Below are 27,350 nucleotides of genomic sequence, written 5' to 3' on the forward strand. Positions count from 1 at the left end.
ATAGCAGCATTTCACTATATTGTAAAACTATGTTGTGTTTCATTGTGAAAGAGAAGATAAATTATATATAGCTATGAGCTTTAAATAGTACCTAATTTAGTGCGTATTTATATAATATATTTTGAATAATTTTCAGAAGATCTGTTTCGATTATTTTCATTTCGTGAAGAGATGGTGTTAATAAAAATTGTCTTCGAAATTTGTTACAGATGAACTGTTTCGTGTTTCCTCTAGTCCAACTCCAAATATGCACATAATTTCTTTCTTTTACAGAAATGTTATAACAAAAGCTAATATGTTTAAGTATTATGATGTAATTGGCATAGCTCAAAACAGAAAGTTATGTTAAATTAATTTGCTTCTTTGTAATCACTGGTTTGTTGTTTTTTTTTTATTTTCCATAGAAACATTAATGAAAGCAGTTCGTAATTTCAATTTTCAATCTATTTCGTTCCTACCATGAGTTATAATTATTTAGGTTTCTTAATCACTATTCATCACACTATTGCCAGTGTCACTGTTAAATTGTTTCTCACAAAGGAAGTACCCCAGCTTGATGTCTAAAACCTAAATGCGTTTAAAATACGAACTGTACCTGTTCTACCACCCATCAAGGTTATTTATCTGTAAAACTCTTCAGTTGTGTACAATCGATGTTTGAAGGATAACAAATCTAAGCCTAGAGAAGCACAAGTCGCTGAAGAAACAATACCATGTAACAGATAGTTATGACAAGCAGATTCACAAAATACATAAACGAGGTATTCTTTGGCAAAAAACTACACGACATTTGCTTTAAACAATGTATATTAGCACATGCAGTACTGTCCGTATTTCCCAAACTAGGAGATACTATGTTGTGGTACAATCTTCCCTTATTTGTCATCAAACTGCAAATGTAGAGTTTCAATGAAGTGATTAAAACACAACGGAATGGAACAGTTTGCACACTTGACAAGAGCAACATGTGGACATGCTACACATCTTCGGTGTATCCACACTGCAATAGTCCAATATCAAAAGCACAGTGATCACACTGTCAAATCATGTAACAGGAATATCAACTTCGTAAACAGACCTTTGTCTTCCATATGTTAACATAGGTCTGTACCTGGGTGCATAAATTTGGTTGTAGATGACAGAGTGAAGGCAGATGATGAAATACATCGATCCTGTAATGTGACCTACGGTTTGTCAATTTGCAAGCACACAAAATCAATAGAGTTTGTACTGTCAAAAAAATATACTTCCAGAGGTTGGCAGTATTTGGTTGTCTTTGGTGGCAGTATCTTAACGTAATATCCTTGTTGGGAAAACTTTCTTCTTTCAGACTGTAGTCTTTGTGTCCTGACCAGAAATCACAAAGTAATGGACCTTTCTCACCAACATGTTCATAGAGGACCGAATATGAAAAGCTTTTCATGTGCTCTTTGGTCATTTTTCCACTTTTACTCGCTTCAACATGGATGTTTTGTGGACACATTACTGCTAGTTTCTTTGCAACCTGCGGACCAAATGTCCCCTGTGTTTCCTGCAAACAAATGTGAAGCTTCTTTGCTAACCTACCATCCATGAATACAGCCACATCTATTGTGTGACTGTGTGTGGAGCTATGAACAGACTGTACCACACCAGCTGTTGATTTTTCACCTCTGTGTGACAGTGTTAAAGAAGACAGTAGTTTATAAAAAAAATGGCTCTGGCCACTATTCCACATGCATTTCTTAACTATGTTTTTGTCTTTAATGAGCATGTTCACATCTGCCACAAATGTTTCTCCTCTCTGCCTAATAATATAGTCTTCTTCAGTCTCTTTGTGAGCCATGAACGTAATGATATACCTGCACGAAATGTTACATTCTTCTTTGAAGCCACTGAGGAACTGTAAAAAAGCATTGTCCAGAGCAACTACTCTAGTAGCTTCCAGAGCCCAAACTTGAATGTGCCAATAATGAACTATTGATCCATAGTCTCTGGCTCTGTCAAACTGTGCTTTTATAGACTCTTTTACAACCTTCAATTTTGATGTTTTGTTTCCCTTGAAGTGCCCTGGGTCTTGCCTTTTATGCGTCACATAATCTAAAATTACCTTACAGTTGAATTTCGAACGGATGTAGTTATAACGGTTTATTAGTTTCCTGTAAGAATTGTAACTACAATTAAAATAATCCTCATAAATATTGTCCAACTAGCTGAAAGCACCCGGCGTTGCATGGGTTGTCTTTTTGCTTCTTTTTTTTTTTTTAATTAAACTGGTTGTTAGACTTTTCGGAAATCTCAGAAACTCAACTCTAGACAACCAAAACGAATTGTCTTTAATAAGCTTTCCTCGTCCATAAAGATGAATCTTTACATAGCGTCAGTTACATGAATTAATGAACTTCTTAGCCAAATGCCTGAAAGGATTAACTGAATTTAAAACAGCTGCAGATCAAGTAACGAAAGAAAACATTTCATCACGTGCCGTACTTTCAAATGTTTTAAATTTGTATTTATGTGTGTGTGTGTATATAGATCTGTGTGTGTTTATTTATTTATTTATTTTTTTGGCGTAGTTAAGGCCATCAGGCCTTCTCTTCCACATCACGAGAAATACAAAAAAAAATAATAAAAATCAAACTATAAATGAAATAAAACCAAACATATATATATATATATATATATATATATATATATATATATATATATATATATAGGCTATAGTCATACAAACTTTAAATGGATTAGCATTGTCTTGAAGTTCAGCAAAACAAAATACACCTCTCGGCCCCTATTTGCCCATTTAGCATTGTATCAATGTTCTATAGGTCTTACATTTTATCTCTGCTGGTCAGTGACTTAAATTTCAAATGGCTTATCATAGTCATGGGAGTCAATGTATTAAAAAGCATTACAACCTTTCTGACATCTCCTTTCCTCAACCGCAAATGTGACGTTGCACAGAGGCAGAGATAAAATAATTATAAGATCTGTACATTGATCTGAAGCTGTGCATTTTACGAAATTTCATGTCTATGTGTGCTTTCACTTGAATTTCAGAGACAGCTGACGATAAACAGGAAATTCCCTTGTTCCCAGTCTGAACCTGTTGGTGTATCATCGAGAGCCAAAATTTATCTCTCTATCGGTTGTACCAAAGAATGAATATATATTTATATAATTTAATTTATATTGGAAGATTTTTTTACCTCTTGACCGCTGTATGACTATGTTTTATATGACTTGAGAAACTATATCTCACAAATTCAAAACATATATTAATTCTTATTTTATACACAGAATACACATACAATATAAACTCGCAATAAATCTTTTTTAACATAAAGACGTAGGCCTATATTGGTTTTTTAGAAATTAAGATATTATTTCCACAACTCATAACATACTACATTGGCAACGTGATTATACAGTTAGAATTTCGCAGTAACACATTTTCGGACATGAACAATATTTTCAGAGACATATATTTTAGAATTAATAGTGTTATTTTCAGTCGCCTTACATACATTCACATACTACATTAGCAATATGACAAAATTATCATTGAATTGCTTTTTGATATGATAAGTGTAATTTTTCCCCACTCTTTTGTATAAAATATAGTTGAGAATGTGAAAAACACGGAGTTTTAAGTTAATGTCTGCAACTTTGAGTGCCTGTCCTTGAGCTTAATTTTAATATGGCCATTACAAATGCTAGTCGCACTGAAATTGCTGTTACTTGAAATCGAAAGGCATGTTAGTGGGTATCATAGGAATGTTTTGCCAGTTAATATTGTTATTTCTTACGTTTTGAATTAGTTTTTCACACCAATTCTTGTTCCATTGAATAATTTTGGTGGGTCGATATTTCGCAGTAGTACTGTTGGTAATTCAGTATTAAGTATTAAATTATATGGTAGCATTCCTTGTGGTTTCAAAGAATTCAGTTGGATAAAACACAGTCTGCTCACTATCTATCAACTGCATCGAGAAATTCATAATACAGTCCTGGACTGCATGCATTATCTAGTTTTAGCCTTCATGATGTTTATCAACAATATTATTTAATTTCGCTTTATAATTTCCATGGCCTCATTAAAGTCGATGTTGAATACAACATGCAATAATAAGAAACAAATGACTATATGAAGATTGCATTTTAATTATTATACATGAATGTTTGAAGCAGTCGTGGACAGCCGATAAGGGGTGGTCCTCCAGCTTGGGGGTTGGGCGAAGGGCTAACAACCCATCACCGTAAAAAACAGCTTGTTACGAATCCCTACAGGGAGACCGGAGGGAAAAAGACCTTTAGGGAGGCCGAGACGTAGATGGGAGGATAATATTAAAATGGATTTGAGGGAGGTGGGATATGATGATAGAGACTGGATTAATCTTGCACAGGATAGGGACCGATGGCGGGCTTATGTGAGGGCGGCAATGAACCTTCGGGTTCCTTAAAAGCCATTTGTAAGTAAGTAAGTAAGTACATGAATGTTTGACCGTAATCATTTCTATTTATGTTTTAATTAATTTAACGTCCATTTGCACAATTTTAATGTAGCCTATGTTCTTCTCCTGGTTATGAAGGTTAAATGTGCAAACTTTGGCAAATATTGGTCAAAGCGTGTAGATTTGTATAGGGTACATACATACGTACATAGCCAAATTGACTTTTATATATAAGATGTTAGGTCATCAATACACTTTAGCACACTGGGTCGTGATAGTTTTCGGGGTGAAGGTGCGTATTCACTTTGACTTGCAGTTTCCTTCATTTGCAGGAGAGGACGTTTCAGAACTGTTGAAACACTCATACCCATGTGCTGTTTCTTCTCCGCTGACAGACTAACAATCCCTATTCCTATCTAATGTGTCGGTATGTATTTCTGTTAAGTCCCCATAGTATTTTTGCATTATGATGTCACGTAACATGCATGCAAATGACTCATCCTCCATTCCATTACATCCTCATCCAGTGTGTAAGTTCGATGTACATTTTCGAGCAACAAGTTAACAATGTTCACAGGATTGACTTCAGCCTACTCATGTCTGCTGTTAGTACATGCACTTTACTACTGAACACTGCAGTGAGGCTAGTATGCTAATCTTCAGATGACACTAGTGGCCGCACATATAGTTTTATAGATGAATGGCATTGATAGCTATTCGAAAAGGTACAACATTATATTTCAAACATGTTTCCAATCGATTTTAACCATTCGAACTGGGGTACTTCCCGTGTCAGAGTGATAATATTGAAAGATCTTATGTATTATATGAGAACTGTTCTGTTCTTATAATGTTGGGAAATTAATTTCATAAATGTTTTGCTTCACAGGTGAAGAACTTGCTAGGAAAATATCTAAGAGCCGAAAGCTATCGTAAAGCTCTCGTTTGGCAAAAGAGATACCTCCTAGTTGTGCTTGGTGGTTACCAAGAGTCAGAAGCTATTACAGTGAGTCGCTTAGCACATCTTTCTGGTGTGCAAGAAGCTATGCTCCATCAACAACATACTGCTTCTCGAAAGAAACCGAAGACAAGGTTTAGGTATGTTTTAAGATAATACTTAAGAAAAATCTTTGTAAGTTGTGCTCTTAAAAGTTACTTTTGAAAGCTATAAGTTGTTACAGCATTTTCAGGAAACACAATAAGTTGCATGCAGGAATCAATAAGCAGCAGTCTGATTATTTTAAGGATGTGAAAAAAATTAGTAGGGATGGATTCTGCAGAAGTTCTACTACAAAGAGTGTTAGTATACTAGTCGGTAAGTTGTTGATCGTCCTTTTTTTTTTTTTAGCTGCTTTTACTATTATGCTGCTTAATGTGTACTGAGAGAGAAATAAATTTAAAACTTTACATTTTACTAGAGTAATATATATATATATATATATATATATATATATGCATACACAGGATGTTTAAAAAATACACGGCAAAATCGCAGGGTTGGATTCCACACATGTAGAGGATAAAAAGTGTTATATAAACATGGGTCCGGAAATTGACAGTTATTGAGATATTAGACATTTATTGGAAGATATTCCACTAGCAATCCGGCAAGAGATGTCATGCACGATGGTGCCCCTGCAGATTTTAGTCTTTATGTTCGTGAACACCTGGATGAACATAATCCTGATCATTGGCTAGGTAGAGGTGGACCAATTGCTTGGTCTCCACGTTCACCTGATGTAAACCTGTTGGACTCTTTTTGAGGGGGTATTTAAGTCTTTGGTATGCTCAACTGCTATAGAGGATGAAGCAACACTTCTTGCAAGAATTGTGCAGAGTTGTGAAATGATACATACAACATCAGGCATTTTTGAGCCTGTTCATACCTCAATGAGACGACGAGGAGAAGTCTGCATTATGGCAAAGGCTGGCATTTCGAACACCTCTTGTAAAATATTGAACATGGCGCATCATTATAAAACTAAACTAGAACTAGTAACATACTAACATAAAATAATTGATTGTCTGATATCTCAATAATTATCAATTTTCTGACAAATGGGTTGCCAACCCTCCTTTATTTTCCGGGGTCTCCCCACATGGATTCTTCAAAATGTATCTCACAAAGTGCAGAGCTGTCTGCAGAAATCCATCCTTCATGTCTGACTTTAGAAGTCCAGGATCCTGAGAAAACTATTTCATTAAAAACCCTTCTCGGTTCGATTTGTGCATCCATATGCTGCATATCAAACCAGGTTCTGTGGTTTAAAGACGAAAATTTCGATTGACTGCAACAATTTCTTAAAAAAAAATCTGTCATTCAAGAGCACTCAGAAATTATATTCCGAGGGAACAGTTATTGCTCAGGCAATATGGGATGGGGGCTCCAAATGGAAGATCTAACTAGGCAGAGATATTCTGAAATTTCTAACTAGGCAGAGATATTCCAAAATAACGGATCATATTGTCAAAAAAAATGTGACTTTATTATTCACCCCATGAAACACTCTTTTGCTGCATATTGTGATGGACTTGCTGGAAAAGATTGGGTTTTAGATTAAGGGCTACCAATCCATTCAAATGAGAAGATCTCTGTAAAACGTGTGTCTTATCTAGAAGAAAACAGAGCTGGAGTAGCCTTGAAGGAAAATCACAATCACTACATTGAGGAACAAGGGCAGCTATCTTCTACTGGCCGTCAATATTGTAGTTTTTGTGCTTTATGCTTCTGTTGACATGCTAATGCTGGACATCGAGAGGGATGAAATGTTCATTCAGGAAATGGTGACAAAATTGTTATTTTTTTTTTTACAAAGAATATTTTGTTCCTGTCATTTTAGAATAGAAAAAAGAAGGAATTTTGTTTGTGGTGAATTGTATTTACATTGTATACACTGTACAGTTTGTATTCTTTCCAGCCAAGAAAATGTTTGAAGCTCACTGTTAGTTTACAGCTTAAATCATTGTTAAGGCCCGCTCCCAATTTGCAGAATCAAATCGAACGGAATTTCTCTTCACAATATATTTAAATGGAAGATAGCAGAAAGCTGCGCATCGAATTGAACAGAACAGAATTCATGAGCTAGAATATTTATTCCACTGCCAGAACTGAATTTCTTATTTTGAGTATGATCGTATGTTCTCGTGAAGCCTTCATGAAAAAATAAATGAACCACATCCATTCTTGGCAATTTAATTTGTTTACTATTGAAATTTATTGCTGAAATAGTTGTTGTTGTTTGGTCAACTGTCTGAAGCAGAGTGCTGCATTGGAGTTAAATCGCTCGCTTGAACTCAGTCGAGTGTCGCACCCTCGAGTGAGATACGATTGGTCGTGGTACGCTCATAATAAATAGAAACACAGTACAAGGTCATCTCACCGACATGTCTTATCTTGTATGGAAGGCAACAGATAAGATACACATATGTTTTGCTCACACGGTAAGAATAAAGCTTTATTTTCTGCATTTATGACAAACGTTTAATGGAACAGTCAATGGAATGTACCAAAACTGGAATATGAAGTTATAAATAAAATAGTATGAAAAACTTCGATATACAGTTATTATTGCTAATTAATAATTATTCAATATTTGATTTACCACATATATAATATGATAGGTCCATACATAGTGTTCCGCCTATATACTGCGACAATGTAGAAACATTTTACAAAATATTATTGATATAGCAGTAGATTAATAATAATATTAGTACAGAGATAACGTCATAGAAAATATAATAAAACGAATAATCATCCTGCACAACTGTTACAGACGCAAAGATTGATACACTAATTATTAGAGATTATTATTATTATTATTATTATTATTATTATTATTATTATTACTAGAAAACTTGATACAGTTCTTGCATTATCGTGATTGTGTTCTCCGTTTATAATAATTACATTTACATCCAATAACATCTATCAGATGTGGCAAAAACAAAATCACTCCTTTGTGGGGGGGGGGGGGGGAGAAACATTTACCTACAACATTTATATTACATTTTAAGGCAAGTTTTGTAGTTGTACAAAAGTTGTTTTGTAGTTGTTGTTTGAGAGGTTAGTTAAACACTGCAAAGTTTTGAAATGACAAAATCTATTATGTTACTACACAGTTCATCACTGTAACAAGAACGAATGTCAAATGCTCGGCTTATACCATTCGAGGATTTATTGCTCGTGACAATTTTACCCATCTTGCATGTGTGCTACCTATCGGATTATGCTATGAACTACTTGGCGCTCGAGCAAAAATGTCCGATGCAGACCTCTGGTCTGAAGAAACAGGTCTGAACCCTACAAGTGATACCAACATGGCACCACTTATAAGGGAACTAGACCAGGAGATAATGGGTAGGGTGGTCAGTTCCTTTTCCCCTCCATTGCATACATCACTGATTAGCTACATATTCCACTAATCAGACTTCAGATGTATGCAAACAATTGTTCTTCCTCTATGTATACAAAAATCACAATTTAATATGAACGAAGAAAAATCAATAAATCTTGTGCAAAATTATTCTCTTTCATATGACAAAACACAAAAGTACTGTTCGGTTCGATTCCACTAGATGTGAATGGCAGCAGACTTTTCATTTCGATTCAGTTCGATTCCGCTAAGTGGGAGCGGGCCTTCAGTCTTGATTATGACATACAAGAACATTTGTTCTGTCTGCAACTCTCCTTATCTCTACCCATTGCATCATAATCTGTTTCTTTAATTATTAAAGAAAAAATTATTTGATTTTGTGTATTAACACTTTGCGCCCGGCCATGGTAATATTACCATGCGTTTAAATTCACCAAGATGCCGGACATAGTACTATTACCATTACAAGTTTAAAAATGTACTACGCTAAAACCATTTGAGTTTTCAACATGAATGTTTCACTGTATTGTAGGTCTGTCTTTCTAGTTTTAGTTTTATATAGCAAAGACATCAATTTAATTAGGCTTTAAGTTATGCCCTCTGGAACAATGTACTGCTGCGTCTTCAACCTCAGCGACTTATTCAAAGCTTGCGCGCAAAGTTCGAACATTCGTTTTGAGAGAACCATATGAGGTATTGTTATGAATCTTGTGCCGTATTATAGCCCAGTTCATATAGTATTAGTTTCATAAAGCAGAGGGCTCTAGCTTACGGCATTTACATGCTACGCCATCTGGTAGCTTGGCATAAAGAGAAACATTTCTTGAAGTAATGTTTATGTCAGCATTCATAAGATAACATTCTCCAGCTGTAATTCTATGACCCCAGACTAAATATAGAATGCCTTATAAGGAAAAGTTTCACAATATCTCTAGTTGGTACCTAGATATTACAGTGGAAGAGTGTTCGATGCATAATGGATAAGCCAGGGATGAGTACAAATGTGCAACCTTCATGGCCGCGATATGTAACGAGTGCCGAACTGTGTGAAATTTTGAATGATTCAGATTCAGATTATGAGGTTGAGGAATCTAATCGTTTTGCTATGGAGCAAGATTTTATTCTCCCAGAAACAGAAGAGCTAGAAACAGAATCTGTACCAGTAGACCCAGAAACAGAACCTGTAGGCCTACCAGTAGAACCACAACCAGAGAAAGGACAAAAAAGAAAACGAGCTGCTTCTAGAAATCCCTCAGAAACAAATTCAAGGTGGAACAAAAATATTCAGTTAGTAAATAAACCTATATTTTCTGGAAATCCAGGACTGAACCCAGATTTGGAAATAAACGACGAAAGCTCTGCCATTGATGTATCCAATTTATTTGTTGACAATTCAGTATTTTCGGAAATTTAATCAGAAACAAATAAATATGCCAAACAGCAAATCAATATCAGTTAATTCCCGATTTACCAGGAAAATCGTCTGTAGCTGCATTTAGATTGGCAACAGGCCATGATTGTTTGGCAGAACACCTGCATAGAATTAGAATATATCAGTCCCCTAACTGCCCATTGTGCAACTCAAACCAAGAAATGGATTCGGAACACCTCAAAATCTGTGCTTCATTGGCTGGCCATGATAATATCTTTGAAAAATATTGGAGTGCAAGAGGTCAAATGACTTTATTGCCAAACGCCTGGCATTAGAAAACAACAACAACAACAACAACAAATCAATATCAGAAAAAATGAAGGCCCTATCAAACCAAAATCCATATATGCTCAATGGAAAGATGTGTCTATAAATGAAGTAAAAGTATTTTTTGCAATACTCATTCATTTGTGCTTAGTAAAGAAGCCTTCTCTAAGGGATTACTGGAATTCAGAGCCAATTCTACGCACTACTTACACAAAAACAGTTGGGATGTCTCGGGATCGATTCCTGGCAATTTTCACAATGCTGCACCTAAATGACAATGAGAGACGTGTCGCCAGAGACTAGCCAGGCTACGATCCTCTCTACAAAATAAAGCCATTCTTGAATATCCTCACGAGATTTCGAGACGTGTACACTCCAGACGAAAATCTTACAATAGATGATGCTATCTGTCCATTTCGGGGTCGAATATTTTTCGAGTTTATATAAAAGGAAAGCCTCATAAATATGGAATCAAAATCTATGAACTGTGCGAGGCTATCAGCGGATATGTGTACAATCTCGAAGTTTATGCTGGTGCAGAGGTAAATCATAATACTGCTTTCAGTGTTGTCAATAGATTATGTGAACCAGTAACAAACAAATGGCACACAGTCTATATGGATAGGTATTTTACAAGTCCAAAACTTTTCGATCGCCTGTGGACTGTTGAAACAAACGCAGTAGAACCATTATGGCAAATTGCAAAGAAATGCCAAAAGATATATTTTCAGAAAAACTAAAAAAAGGGGAAAAACTGACTGCACAAAGAGATCATCTCCTAGCTACAAAATGGCGTGATGTACGAGATGTATATTTACTAAGCACTGCACATGATGATCACATTGTTGAAACAACATCGAAAGGAGAGCATCAAAAAATAAAACCCATTGCAGTTGTGGACTATAATCTTTTCAAAATAGGAGTAGATAAATCTGACCAGATGCTCTCATATTATTCCTTTCAGAGGAAATCATTGAAGTGGTGGAAAAAGTTGTTTTTTCACCTCTTTGATCTTGCACTTGTGAATGCGCATATTTTGCATCGCAAAAAAATGTGTAAAGAAATTGACACTTCACAAGTTCATCGCAAAAGTTGCAGAGAGTCTTGTTACGAGTGTAGGGATGGAAATGACAATACAATCACGTCTAAGCACTGGTGGTAGGCTTGTTGGAAGTGATCATTTTCCTCACAGGATTCCAGGTACAGGATCGAAACAAAAAGGTCATGCACAGCGTACTTGCAAAGTGTGTGCAGATAGAAGCAAGCATCACACTGGCAAGGCCACACAGAAGTACACGACCATCTACTGTGCGAGATGCGATGTGGGACTTTGCATTGGGAATTGCTTCGAAATCTACCATACAAGAGCGAATTATTGGGAGTAGCAGTGAAAAGACACTAATGCTAAGATAACTGAATGTGAAAGAGTGTAATATTTAGTGTCAAAAGTGTGTTTAATATGTATATAATTAGTGTGAATTATCTATGGAATCTTGGAATAATGTGCCAAAATCTGCAACAACAAGATGCTCTCAGGATGAAATGTAAGTACCAATACAACTATCATACACAAAAGTATATATCTTTATTTAAATCCTGTTAAAATTTCATATTTTTATCTTTAAATTTATCAATTTTATTAATTTTTTTTCGAACCCTTAAAACATTCCGGCACACGGTAATGAGGGTATTTAAATGGCTCCAGGCTCAAGGTGTTAATATACTGCTCAAAAGAATTAGCGGAACACGATTTGAAATTATTTTTTTTATTCAACAGTGGAAACGTAGAATGTTGTCCTAAGTACAGCATGAACTTCAAACACTATATTTTATAACAAATTCTTATTCAATTTGGTATTCCCAAGAAACTAGTTCAATTAATTAAAATGTGTCTGAATGAAACTTACAGCAGAGTCCGTATAGGCCACCTTCTGTCTGATGCTTTTCCAATTCACTGTGGGCTAAAGCAAGGAGATGCACTATCACCTTTACTTTTTAACTTCACTCTAGAGTATGCCAGGATAACAGAGAGGTTTGGAATTGAATGGGTTACATCAGCTTCTTGTCTATGCGGATGACATGAATATGTTAGGAGAAAATTCACAAATGATTAGGGAAAACAAATTTTACTTGAAGCAAGTAAACCGATAGATAGGTTTTGGAAGTAAACCCCGAAAAGACGAAGTATATGATTATGTCTCGTGACCAGAATATTGTACGAAATGGAAATATAAAAATTCGAGATTTATCCTTCGAAGAGGTGAAAAAATTCAAATATCTAGGAGCAACAGTAACAAATATAAATGACACTCAGGAAGAAATTGAACGCAGAATAAATATGGAAAATGCTTATTATTATTCGATTGAGAAGCTTTTGTCATCTAGTCTGCTGTCAAAAAATCTGAAAGTTAGAATTTATAAAACAGTCCATGGTTTGTCCACAAATGGGTCTTCAAGGTGCATTAACATCATCGCTATCCCGACAAGATCAACAAGCGGATTCATAATTGATCCAACTGTAAGAATGGAAATGTACGAAAATCAACCTGCTGAGGTACATCAGGAAAAATGCGACATATACGACCCCACTATACCATATTATAAGGAAAAATATCATCTAATGTTGATCGAAGTTGTTGGATTACTGATTGGGGCTAGAGGAACCATCACAAAAAGATTCGCGCATTTTTGTAAGCAGTTTGGTCTAGGACAAACTCTTGTCACTGAAGTATCTATGTCTGCAGTGAAGGGATCTATAAAAATCCTAAGAAACCATCTCTACAGTTATATACATTGATCTCTTTGCTATGGCGATCTGCTCACTTAAGTTGGGTCTTGCAACCAGTGCTAAATAGACGACTGTGATCATCCAATAGCTAATAGATACTAGGAAATTTTATGTTTCTTCTGGAATTAATGATGTTTTGTTTAGTCTTTTCCAATTATTTCTAATTGTGCTATTTCTTATTCTTTTCCTTCTCCATTGTTTTATTATTTTTTTTTTCCATTATAACAACAATTTTATGGTAAGCTTTGTCTTCTAGGCAGCCTTCACTTGGAGGAAGCTGAATAAAATTTATTCGAAATAAATACCCGTTGTTTTGTATGGTTCTAAAACTTGGACTCTCACTTTGAGAGAAGAAAAGAGATTAAGGATGTTAGAGAATAAGGTTCTTAGGAAAATATTTGGGGCTAAAAGGGATGAAGTTGCAGGAGAATGGAGAAAGTTACACAGCGCAGAACTGCATCCATTGAATTCTTCTCCTGACATAATTAGGTACAGTTGCCCTGAAAAATAATGAGACGATTCTTGGTCGTCGGAAGTTAAAGTTCTACAGCGCGGTTCACTCGATATCGACGTAACGATACATAACATGACAAATAGTACAAGAATTGTTACAAGGACCACAACAAGGACAAGGATCAGAATAAGGATCACGAAGAAGATAGCTATTTAAGGCCAGGATTTCACAACATAGCTCGAGTCACAAAATATCATTGCTTCACTGTACCGAATGGCAAATGCCTGCTAAGGGATCTACATTCTTGACTGCTGCTGTCACTGTCTTGTCTCGTTAGCTCAGATAGTAGCGTGTCAGTTCCACTGTATAACTGAAACGTCTTGTGTTCGATCCCGGGTAAAACTTTTTTTTTATTGAGGTGTAATTAATTTGTTCAGAGTTCCTCGACTGTCTAATTTGTCGAAAAATATGGAATAATTTATACCCAATTTCTGGGTCTTACAAGTGGACTGAACCTCGTCAAAAAAAATAAATCTTACTTGTAAGTTAAAAGTATTCTTCCTCAAACAAAAATCATAAGAAACAAAAAGAGACCTGTTAACTTAAAATCTTGTCCACATGCCATCAGCTTCTATTACAGCTCTAAGTCGATCCGGCATGGATGTCACGAGATTGTGGAATAAGTTCTGATCCCCGGCGAGATCTTCCCAGGTGTCAACAACTTGATCCCACAATTCGTCTCGATTTCGAGGGCGTCGGTGGGCATAGGTGGCTATCCTTCTCTTTTTCAGTTCCGCCCATAAATTTTCGATGACATTCAAATCAGGTGACTTCGGAGGCCAATTAATGATTTCGATCTCGGGTCTCCTTTGAAACCATCTTTGAATGCTTGCAGCATAGTGCACGGGATGGTTATCCTGCTGGAACAGCAATGTTCCTTCAGGAAAACGTTCTCAGGCGGAGGGAAGGAATATATTTTCCAGAATGTGCTCATAAGTTCCCGCATTAAACCGGCCATCGATGCGTTCTATAACGCCAGGTCCATCGTAAGATGAGACCATCCTCAAGATAGACATGGACAGGACCTTCGTAATCACTCGAGATGGTTGTTTCGTCGGAGAAAATTAATTTCTCCAATCGAAATCCACTCGATTAGTAGCGAAGGCAAGATGGTCGACAGCTTGTGCTTCCCCCAAAATTTCCATTTGCGCAGCCCTCCGGCTCCTAATACCGCAGTTCCTCAACCTGCTGATCACAGTGTGTGAAGAGCCGGGAAAGTTAGATGCTGCTCTTATTTCGTTAGCAGTCAGAAAGGGGTCCTGTCGAACTGTCTCAAATAAGAGAGCATCCTCTTCCAATGAAGAAATCCGCGAACGCCCAGGAATAGGGCGATTTTCGACCTACCCTAAATTTTGGTAACGATGAACCCACCTCGCGGCTGTACTTCCAGGAACATCGACCAAACGGCCAGCAGATCTAGTCCCATATCCAGCCTCAACTAGAGCTATAACTCGCTGTCTCATGTCATGTCGGTTCGCCATTACGATGAGAAATGAGGGATGACGATAATACTTTCGTGTAGACAATGACTATTTAACGTGATATAGAATTATTGAAATAACAGGCATCTTGCATAGTAAGAGTTAATAAATCAACCCTAAATTAAATATATAAATAACAGGATATAACAGGAAGTCCAATTGTTGCGAAACTAATCAAATTAAATCTAATTACATTTAGTAAATAAACTCCAAGTTATGACACTAAATTGCTACAGCTAAATTGTAGGTTATTAACATAAGCATTGAATAGGTCCGTGGCTGTGCGTTGGACGACAAAACCATCATCGAAAGTTCGAATCTTGCGGAGGAATGTAACTTCTTGCTTTTTATAATGTAAATCAGACTTCTAACTACAATCATTCATATTTCTTACATTATTTATTAATATTTATAGCCAACATTGAATTTGTAAAGAAAAGACTTTAGAAATCTCATATGGAATTTGTGATCTGTAGTGGCATATACATAGATTATTTCTCGGAACTTTTCCGTAAATGTAAATTAAATTCACTTCTTGAAACTGGAAACCTTAGTCGCAGAGTCATTTTCTCATAATATACAAGCTGAAGTAGCACAGCCATTGATAAATGTTTTGTACACAGAATTAGACTGAATTCCTATTCGACAGAACCTATAATCAATGGTTTGTCTGAACATGATAAACAAATCCTAAGTGTTTCCAATGTTACTGAACAATTTCAAAATATTAATTTAAAAACTAAGAAAGGATCGTAAATGCTGTATCTAGTGATTATTTACATTTATGTCCACAAAATGAATCTTGGAAAAACATATATGATACTGGTACTACTGATATTAAGAGTAAATGTATTGAATTTTTCACTTAATTTCATAATCACTTCAGTGGATGTTCTCCACTCAATGTTGTGAAAAAAAATTCAAAAGTATTAACATGTAGATAACGCAGGGACATCAAAATCTCATGTATTAAAAAGAAGAATCTATACAGTATGTAATGAGTTGCAATGTAATGATCCTCATGTTCTTAAATACTATAAGAAGTACAGTGTAATTTATAAAAAATTATAAAAGAGGGAAATAGAATATATTTGAATAGAAAAGTACAAAATTCAGATAATACAATTAAACCTATTCGAAATATTGTTAAATTTAAACTTGTAGATATCCTAAGAAAGACAATATTTTTTCATTAAAACCAATGATTATAAAGTAGAGGATCCCAAATCTATTGCAAATTCTTTTAACGTATTATAGTATATAGTACAGAAATATTATTGACAACTTAAACATTCAAGATTTTGCAAAAGATACTGCAATTGGTTACTTAACAGATGCATTTAATAATTATATTAATATATGTAATTAGTCAATAACTGCAACAGTGCTTTTTCATTCAATCATAACATGAATAAAATTGAATGCACATTAAATTAAACACTATTGCAAACACGTAGATAAAATAATTAAAATTAACTGAAGGGGTGAGAATGAAATAATCCAAAGCCATACTTTTAACAAAAATTGTTTTGTGCGAGTGCATTTCTTACACATATGGGAAAGCTATTAATAAAAATATTGTAATAATTACTCGACAAATGACTTAGCCTAAGGACTCTAAACCTTTGTAAAAGTTTGTCTATTATTACATATATTTTTTAATTTCATTTTTATTGTTAGTTTTTAATATATATATGCATTTACATTGTATATGTGTATAAATGCATTCATTAGATTAACATTTATAATATTATAACTTGTAATTTTGTATTGTTTGCGATCATTAACACTTAATGTCAGGACTTTGTAAAACTCTATTTCAACGTTATTTAGACAAAAAAAATCGTTGTGTAGACTAAGAATCGAACTCGCACTCTTCTACACAACACGCAGAAGTCTTACCGTCTGAGCTATTGAAACGACACGAAAGCGTTCCTTTCTGTGCGGAGTGTCGATCTAGTCATGAAGGTCCATTGTCGATTTAACTACACGATTTATGTATATATTTATCTTTTATTTACGTAATATTATCATATTTTTTGCAGTTTTTGAAGTGAATTTCGGAACGATGCTAGTAACAAACCAAATAGCCTGAATTTAAGTAACTCAATATTCGTTATCTTGTGTATCAGTGCTCTGGTCTCCGATCATGCGCAGTGTCGCACATCTGAGACGTAAGAATATTCAATCGTCTCATCCTTTTCCAGGGAAACTGTACATTAAATCCAGACGTTTAAAATGGGCAGGGCATGTAGCACGTATGGGCAAATCCAGAAATGCATATAGAATGTTAGTTGAGAGGCTGGAGGGAAAAAAGACCTTTTGGGGAGCCCAAGGCGTAGATGGGAGGATAATATTAAAATGGATTTGAGGGAAATGGGATATGATGATAGGGACTGGATTAATGTTGCACAGGATAGGCACCAATGTTGGGCTTATGTGAGGGCGGCAATGAGCCTGCAGGTTCTTTAAAAGTCATTTGAAAAAAAAAATTGCTTTCCTTGGCCATTTACAATCAAGCTGTTTTCAACAATGGTCATCTTACTTGATACTGCACAAAACGAAGTGAAAAATCTATTTATTTATTCTAACAATCCTGAGTCCTCACAATCTCTACATGGATTAAGTACCTAATGTGACCTCCATGAGCATGAATTAATGCTTGGCATCTACAAGACATACTTCTCACAAGCCACCGAATGTTGACTTGGAGTGTATTCATTCACTCTTCATTAAGTGCCATTGCAAGCTCTTCGAGGTTCTGGGGGCTTTGATGGTACCTACAGATGCGTCTTTCAAGCGTATCCCATACGTGTTCAATAGGACTTCAATCTGGACTACTCGCTGGCCAATCCATTACAGGAATTTCATGCTCGTTCAGAAAGTTCATGGAGACAGCGGCAACACGGGCTCTGGAATTGTCATACATCAGCACAAATCCAGCACCCATAAGTTCCATTACAGGCAGAACATGTCGCAATATATTCTCAACATAACAAATTGCATTTAGCCAGCCAGGAATGATGGTCAAGGCAGTTTTCGTATCTAAGCTGATGCCAGCCCAGACCATAATTGAGTCCCAACTAAATCTGTCAATTTTAAGAATGTAGGTTCATCGAAACGCTTTCCACGATATCTCCAGACACATAATCGTCCATCACAGGAAGTGAGGGAGAAACTTGATTTGTCTGTGAATAGGATTTGCCTCCAATATCAAAGTTGCCAATTTACATGTTCCAGAGCGAATCTTAACCTTGCTTGCTTGTGGTGAAACTCCAAACAAGGGGCACATAGAGGTCTTCGAGCTCTCAAATTAACTTCCCATAATCTATTCCTGACCATCTGGTCACTCACTGCTATTCCATGTACTAACCTGAAGTCATTTTGCAGGTCACGAGCAGTTGAAGTACGCTGACACAGGGCAGAAAGAACTAAAAATCTGTCTTGATTTCCAGTTGTCTTTCATTTACGTCCTTGCCTACGTTTCTTTTCATATGCCCTGACTTCCTATAACGTTTGACAGTTCTATACACAACTGACACCGAGGTAATGGAGGTCATTGGCAATCTGACGATAGTTCATCCCTGCTGAATGCTACTTCATCTTCTCTATCAACCATTTTGTAGTTACTTTGCAATAACATCTGAATTAGACCACAACAATGACAATATCCTTCGATATGTTCTAAAATGGCCACAGTCAAACGGAGAAGATCAAGCTAAATCATATTGGTTTTCAGCATGGATTGGATTACTATTCGGTTTCCTTGGACTGCGACGAAGATGAAAACCAAATGTTGTGTTATCTGAATAGAAAAAACGCAAATGGGATATCATTACAGCACAGCTATTGCCTTAGATCAAGAATTTACAGCAGTCAAAAAATCTGTTCTGCCAATTTTTTGAGCAGAATATTTAGGATGCATTATTTATTGTGATATTGTGATCTTCTGGTCGTATAAAACTTCTTTCTTTTAATCCTTCAATATTCTGATCCTAATACTTAACTTATTAAATAATTTATTTTCCCTTGCATTGAAGATCATAACCATGTGTCAGGGTTTTTCTTAAAAGAAAACTCTTATAAGATATTTTATAAAAAGTGATTATATGGCTGACCTAAAATCTATTTTAAATTACTGTAGTTGGGGAGAGGGGGGGGGGGTCCTCATATTTTTTTAACTTGGTCTACACAATAATAAAGCACATAAATATTATTCTGCCAGAAATACATATTTTCACACAGCAAAAAGCATCAGTAGTCTAGCGTAATAATTATTGTTTTCGAATATTCACCTCAAAACTTTTCTATTTTGCTAAACATTCGCACATAAACTTCACAATTTAGCAGACACCTTTATGTAAAACAAATGAATAATGATGTGCAGGTGGAGCCATCTGTCGGTGCAAGTTCTATACATTTCTGTCATTACTGTTTACAATTTTATTGCATAAAAGCATTTACATTTAAAAGAGTTGTTTAATATTTCTTATTAACGTTTTCAATAACAATATGTATAAACAAAATTTGAATGCAACTACTTCCAGTCGTGTTCCTGTTTCTCAGCTACATATACATTTCTCTGTAAAGCCAGAGTGACTAGATTTTGAAAGTGAAAACCGGAACACTTCTTAGATGTGAGATTTCAAACACAAATTTTACACAAATAAAAATCAGGTACCGGTAATTACAACTGCAAATTTGTGCTTTTGTGATGAAAGAAATAAGTCTGAATATTAAATTTGCTCATAATTTCAATGCTAATGCAACAACAGCAATAGGCCTATATCGTATAATTTATCATACCTTAAGGATATTAAGTTAATAATCATTTAGTCATATATTTTGCTGGTACTTCTCAGAACTGTGGATTTGTGATAATATTTCTTGTCGAGTTTGTATCCAAGTATAGTCAATACAAGAGAGATTAAAATGAGTTTCAACAATTAATATTGCTTTAAGTTTTAACTAAATTTAGGGAAACATGGTTCTTTTCATCGGTCCAATAGATGTTTATTTTATAAGTCTGAAAAATATTCCAGACTTGCATTGCTCTCTGGAAGACACAATATAAAGACTTAGCGTCAGCGCGTCTGGCCGCGAAACCAGGTGGCCCGGGTTTGAATCCCGGTCGGAGCAAGTTGCCTGGTTGAGGTTTTTTCCGGGGTTTTCCCTCAACCCAATACGAGCAAATGCTGGGTAACTTTCGGTGTTGGACCCCAGATTCATTTCACCGGCATTATCACTTTCATTTCATTCAGACGCTAAATAACCAGAGATGTTGATACAGCATCGTAAAATAACCCAATAAAATAAAAAAATAAAGACTTAGCAAATAATAAAATGTTGTCTAAAGTAACAAAATTTTCTTTGCACTTATGAACAACACAGTTCAGTCTTTTTTTATTATCTAGAGTTTCTTTTAATTAACAACAAATTTTCATTAGCATTTTCTGATAATGCTTTATACTTTGCCAATAAAATGTTTACATTCTTTTCTACTTCATCCCACACTAATTTCTTTTTGAGAGTGATCCATTCAAATAATTTGAACTCTTCGTCATGTTGGGTCTACCTCTTGATGTACTGCACACATTTAATAAAAGAAAAATCACCAGTAGAAATTCCAAATTGAGATGAAGTAATGGACTACTCTTCTTCTACTTTATGAATTAAATCTTTCACAGCAGAGGTATTGACCATGCATACGTTCAGTGCATCACATTACATCTCAAGGGGAAAATAAAACCACACTCAAAACATTTTCACCTGTGCAAGGAAACTAGGATGTGTTTCATTTGAGCAAGGAAACTGCGACATTTTAGCATTCCGAGAAAACTTTTCAGAACACTAGGATAAAGCACCAAATACCGGATTGTCCCGGTAAAACCAGGATGTCTGGTCACCCTGTGTAAAACCACTTTGTGTGATGGAAACATCTACAATTGGTCTTAGCTGAAAAATGACAGTATCTGCACAATTTATGACAAAGTGGCATGGGTGCATAGATATTTTCATTGAAATTATTCTGTATTGTGCCTTACATGTTTCAGGACAGCTGCTATTGTTGTGATTGCTGTATCCCGTATGCACTATCTGGTACGACGGTGGCGGCAAGGACGCCGAATTGGAAGTAATGCTGCCCTGAGTAGAGGTTATAGTGAGAGTGCATTGTCTAGCACACAATCATCCTATCATGGTAATTTTTTCTTTAAAATACACATTTTACTTGAAATAGTTGAACAGTTGATTTTAAATTTAAGTTATGGAATTATGGATTGTCCACTTTAAAAACATAATACAGTAGAACCTAACTTCTCCGACATAATGAAGGAGAGGGGAGGAATGGTTAATCGAAAAAACAGATAATGCGTTCTGCTTGTTCTTACGCATTATTTCTATGTACTTTTAAAGAAGTCTGTCACTTTTTTTCTGAACTAAATGATCGGGAATGAAATGTCATCTTCTCGGTTCAAAACCCTCGTGAGGTTCTCCACTGATTAAAGTGAAACACGCGATTGGGGCACTGTTTCTTCTTCCACTCTCCACTTTAGTCATCATCACATTTGTAGCCTCACACGCAGGGTCAGCAATAATCTCATCATCAATTTTTATTCCATGTGCAGGAAGTGCCAACTGTGTATCGAGGCACTTGTTAATATTTTCTAATCCCATATCAAAGAATTAGTCATTTTTGCTCCACTAACTTCGTAATGTCTTCCATTAATATTCTTCCACTCATCTTTCTCTTCAAACCATTGAAATTCATCTACAACAAGGGTTGGTGGGTGTGCATGCAAAGTGGGTAGACATGGGGAGTAGTGAATTCTTTGAGGGTCAAGTGAGCTCTTTACGTCATTTGAAGATTAGCAGGGGTGTGTCTGTGATCTTCTGACAGTGTTTTGATAAATGGATATATTTTACAGAAATGTGCAGTATTAGGAGGTGTAGTGAAATGCATGTTATGCACTTACTTTATTTCAGTTTTTCAATCATAAATAAAACTACTTTTATACAGTAATAAAAATATATTAATAATATCGGATAATTAAGATAAATACATAACTATAATAACATTATGCAAATCTAGACTTTCAGGTAAAGCTCCCTGTAAAGCAGATTTGAATAATTTCAAGGGAAAAATTGCTCCGGGGCCGGGTATCGATCCCGGGACCTCTGGTTGAACGTACCAGCGCTCTGCCAACTGAGCTACCCGGGAACTCCACCTGACACCGTCTCAACTTTTCCCTTTATATCCATACAACTCGCGTGGGCTGACAAAACGCCAGAGACCCACATCGAGTGCACACAATCTCTGTGTGACTAGGAATTGTGGTTTTCTGTTAACGTACACAGTGACGTATATATTGTGACAGCTGCAATGGGGTTCGAATACGCGTCCAACAGGGCGCGCGGTAGACGAGACGCTGGTACGGGGAGCATCTGCATGCTGAAGGGCAGAGGGGATGTATTACGTCAACGCGACGAGGGGAGGTTGCGCGCGCAACTGCTACGTGCGGAGTGAAGGGGGAACGGACCCTCCCGACTCTTCCAGAAGTCCGTCGAAGTGGAGATATCCAGATAATTCGAGAGAGCTATCTTTGCACACCCGTAGAAATTTCTCGCAACTATGGTTTAGCTATAAAAGAAGAAACGCGAGCGAACTTGAGCAGTTTTCAGTTTATTCAGCCATTCAGTGAGTAAGCCAGAGCAAGCAAGCCAGTCTTGTATACCGGAGTTCGACTCGAGTGTGCGTCCGCAACTGTGTCAGCATCCGAAGGCCTGAGTTCGAGTGCAGTGGACCGCAGTTGGAGGGACCTGAGTTCGAGTGCAGTGGACCGCAGTTGGAGGGACCTGAGTTCGAGTGAGTACAGTGGACTGTCTCTGAAGGTCTGTGGTTCGAGATACTGTGAACTCGAGTGACTGAGCTAGAAGAACTGTGAACTGAGAACTGACAGTTCTGATTTGTAAATAGTGCTTTGTAAATATTAGTTAAGATTAACAGTTCATTGTTGTTCGTAATAGACCTAGTAAATTGTCATTGTCGTTTGTGGAGTGCAATAACGAACACTGTGTTACTGTATAAAAAGTGAAGAGCTATTGTTAAGAATAAAACTACATTGTTGTCAGTATGAAAAGTTTACAATATTATGCAAATCTAGACTTTCAGGTAAAGCTCCTTGTAAAGCAGATTTGAATAATTTCAAGGGAAAAATTGCTCCGGGGCCGGGTATTATAATAACATGGTAAATATATAAATGAAGTATTTCTGAAGAGCAGAACTTTTTACCCAAAAATCATAATCATTATACAAATTGAATTGTAATTTAATTTCTTCTTCTTCTTCTTCTTCTTCTTCTTCTTCTTCTTCTCCCCTTCAAGTATTAGGCCATATGGCCTGTTACGATCTCACAGTTGAATTTTCAGTCCAGTGCTTCTTTGGACAACCAAGAGATCTCTTCCCATTTGGACGATAGTGGGATTCTGTCTCTATGCATGCGATGCAGATGATTTATCCAGTTGTTCCGATAATGTATTACGTGATTAATTACAGGTTCTAGTTGTAATTCTTCCATTACATCTTCATTGCGTTTGTGATCCCATTTTGTATATCCCACTGTATATCTCATAAATTTAATTTTATTGGCTATTATTCTGCTTTCGTCTTTCTTCCTCAATGTCCATGCCTCACTGCCGTAACAAAGTACAGGTCTTGCCAAGGTTTTCATAATGTTGTTAATTATTCCCATTGTTTTGATGTATTTAGAAATTTTCTGTGAAATATCTACTTCATCGAGAGAAGATAATGTGTATCCGAGATATGTAAAATAATTTACTCTTTCTAATATTTTTTAATCTAAACATATTTTGCTAGGCACAGGGTATTTTCCACAGAAGGCCATAATTTTAGTTTTTTCTTTATTTATTTTCATATAGCCTATTTAATTCCAATATTGTTAAAATTAAAAATTGAATGTTGTAATTCATCTTCTGAGGATGCCACCAGAACTAAATCGTCTGCAAAAAGCAATGAATCTAGTTGTAAATGTCTGTTGAGTTGTATATATCCATGAGGTAATTGTTTCCATTCTCTAATTATATATATAAAATAAACAATGGTGAAGGGCTGCAACCTTGTCTTACTTCTGTATGAATTTCTGTCCATTTGTAAAGTAATGTAATGTAATGTCTAGAACTACAAAGATTTCAATGATATATAAAACATGAACATTAGAAAGGAAATCAATATATCACTTTCATATGATTAAAATGATTCTTAAGGGAACATATTTATGTATTACTGAATTCTCTAAACATTTTCTAATATTATGAATAAACTTTATTTATTCAATTTTCTCCAAGTGGAGACTGCCTAAAAGATAAAGCTTACCATAAAATTATTAAAAAAAAAAAAGAAAAGTAAACATAGGTATAATGGAAAAGAGAAAACAATGGAGAAGGAAAAAAAATTATACAATTAAAAATAAATAAAAACAGTTAAACAAATCATCATCAATACTGGTAGAAACATCAATTCTTACTAGTACCTATCATGTTATCAGGTGATCGCAGTTGTCTATTCAACACTAGTTGCAGGACTCAACTTAAGAGTGAGCAGATCGCCATAGGAAAGAGATCAGTCTATTCAAGTGTAGAGGTGGTTTCTTAGGAATTTTATTGATCCTTTCACTGCAGACAGAGATACAGTAACTAGAGTTTATCCTAGACCAAACTGCTTGCAAAAATGAGCGAATCTTTTTGTGATGTAGCCCTTAGAGACTAATTTTTATGTCTATCTACATCATCAAAATTAAATTGAAACTAACTGAACAAATATAAAATCCTATATCTTTATAAATATATTAAATTCAAATTCAATAAAATGAGTTTAATTATGCTGATGACGTCAGTACAATGGAACCTCGATGCATCATTCCCATTATCGTCGTTTTCCTGCCTTTTTCGTGTGCTTTTTTTTTTGTCCTGGAAATATCCCATATATGTAAAGTTAGAACTAGTTTTTAGTGCGTACATCATCCTCATCACACGCATGACTTGGTATGATGGTGTGGGTGGTAGTAAAACTCCACCTTTCTGTTTACTTCACTATCTGTCTTATCTGAAATCCACTATAGAATTCAGGTGTAAAATATGTATGAAACGAAAGCTAATTGCAGATTTTTTCTGCAAGAAATAGTGTACATAATGTTCTGATAAAAGTGTATTCAATGTAATCACCATTCGAATTGTTCATTTTATACCCTATTTAAACAAACAATAGATTTTTATCGCAAGTTTACAAACAAGAGTAAAATATTACGAGACATGTCTATTATGATTTTATATTATTTATGATTCTTGTTAAAAATTAAATGCATCAATTATGTACGTATTCCCCCTTAAATCATCTAGGAAACTTTGGGATACATTCATAACTCTATTGCGTCTATTATACGCATAAATGCGGTAATTTTTATGGTTTCCCAGTATTATCGTTTTCCCGTAGTTATCATTTTTATTCCCTGTTCTCCAAAGAAACGATGGATTGAGGTTTCACTGTAATGAGCATATTTAGACAATTCTTATTATTTATCAAACTCACTAACTTTGAAGTCAAAATTGTTATAGATATTGTCATAGATAGTAGATATGCCAAAATGTCCATTATTTATATTCATTATTGAGGTGATCACACTAAATCTTTTTTTTTTTAATATCTCTTCAATATTCATTATGTTTACCGTTTGTACAAGTGTGTTTCAGATTCGTTAGTCTTTGTATATTGGGTGATATTTTAGTTGCATTCAAACGTAGTAAGACCTTCAAATGGTTGCCATTGAGTTTGGTCCACATTTGTGACTTAATGATTTTCATAATTCAAAATAGTTGTTCACAGAAATAAGGAGACCCAAATATAATGATTGTCTTTGCTGCTCTTTGATGTAGGTTAGGCAAGCGGACCTGATGTAGATATTTTTAAAATTGAATTTCTCCCTTGAACAATGTTGAACACCCATTTGTAACATATGGGAGTTACAATGTTGTTCGAGGGAGGTATTCAATTGCAATATATTCTCGGAGGCGTAGAAACGATCTAGTCTAGTATCATGTATTAAATCACTAATTATTAAGTTTTTTAGATTAGATTAGATTAGATCTTTATTAGCCGATAGAATTACAAGCATTCGTGGCATCATCAGTACACAATGAAACATGACATAACATGCAATATATGTAATGCAAATGTGTATTATGCAAAAATATAGTTCTCTTATCTGATTTCAAAGCTGCAATCCAGGCAGTTAGTACAACTGCTTTTACTAAATCAGAAAAAATTAAGGAAGTCCATTGTATGTTAAGGCAGATTCAAAATTTAAATAAGACCTTTGTTGTCCAATGGATCCCAGCCCATTGTGGAATATATGTAATGAGAAAGCTGATATGTTGGCCAAGAAAGGAAGTACAATAAACATAAAGAAGAACTACAGTGTTTTTCATATGAGTCCATAAAACGAGTTATCAAAAAGAAAATTAACACCAATTACCACACTAATTCTCCAAGTGAATATCAAAATTCAAGCTGGAACAATTTAGTACAAGATTTAAAATCCATTCCTGATTTACCATGAAAATCTGCTGTAGCCATGTTCAGACTGATTACTGGTCATGACTGTCGTACAAAATATCTACAGCGAATCGGCTTGTTGGACTGTGCTATATGTTTATTGTGCAATAAAGAAGATGCCATGGACATGGAAATCTAAAAATCTGTGAATCTCTGGAAAATTTTATGGACCTTACATCTAAATATTGGGAAGCAAGAAGGAGAATGACTTTACTGTTAAATATTGAGCATTAGACACACACACACACACACAATATAATACAAACAAACTTAATTCTAAATAAGCTTAACAAATTAAATGCAAAAAAAAAAAAAAAAAATCTTAAATAAATAGGCTAAGCTCGATCTTCAGCCTCCACTGTGCCATCCAGTCTCTTCTCTGTATAATTTTCCCTGTCTTGTCTTCAACTCTGGGTTACCTGGAACATAAAAT

At 35.4% G+C, this 27,350-nt stretch overlaps 1 protein-coding gene and 1 pseudogene across 13 annotated transcripts in view; both read left to right on the forward strand.

The window, feature by feature from the left end:
* The window catches only part of LOC138698194 (A-kinase anchor protein 9-like), a 630,353-nt gene that overhangs the window by 582,081 nt on the left and 20,922 nt on the right, over positions 1-27,350 (forward strand). For all 13 annotated transcript variants that reach the window (XM_069823957.1, XM_069823962.1, XM_069823964.1 and 10 more), the window contains 2 exons: positions 5,323-5,531; positions 21,345-21,490. In XM_069823957.1, the coding sequence (XP_069680058.1) occupies positions 5,323-5,531; positions 21,345-21,490 (355 nt within the window). The remainder of the gene's footprint in view (positions 1-5,322; positions 5,532-21,344; positions 21,491-27,350) is intronic.
* Positions 9,786-11,670, forward strand: LOC138698760 (piggyBac transposable element-derived protein 4-like; annotated as a pseudogene).

The sequence above is a fragment of the Periplaneta americana genome, chromosome 4 (assembly GCF_040183065.1).
Source record: "Periplaneta americana isolate PAMFEO1 chromosome 4, P.americana_PAMFEO1_priV1, whole genome shotgun sequence".
Taxonomy (NCBI): Eukaryota; Metazoa; Arthropoda; class Insecta; order Blattodea; family Blattidae; genus Periplaneta; species Periplaneta americana.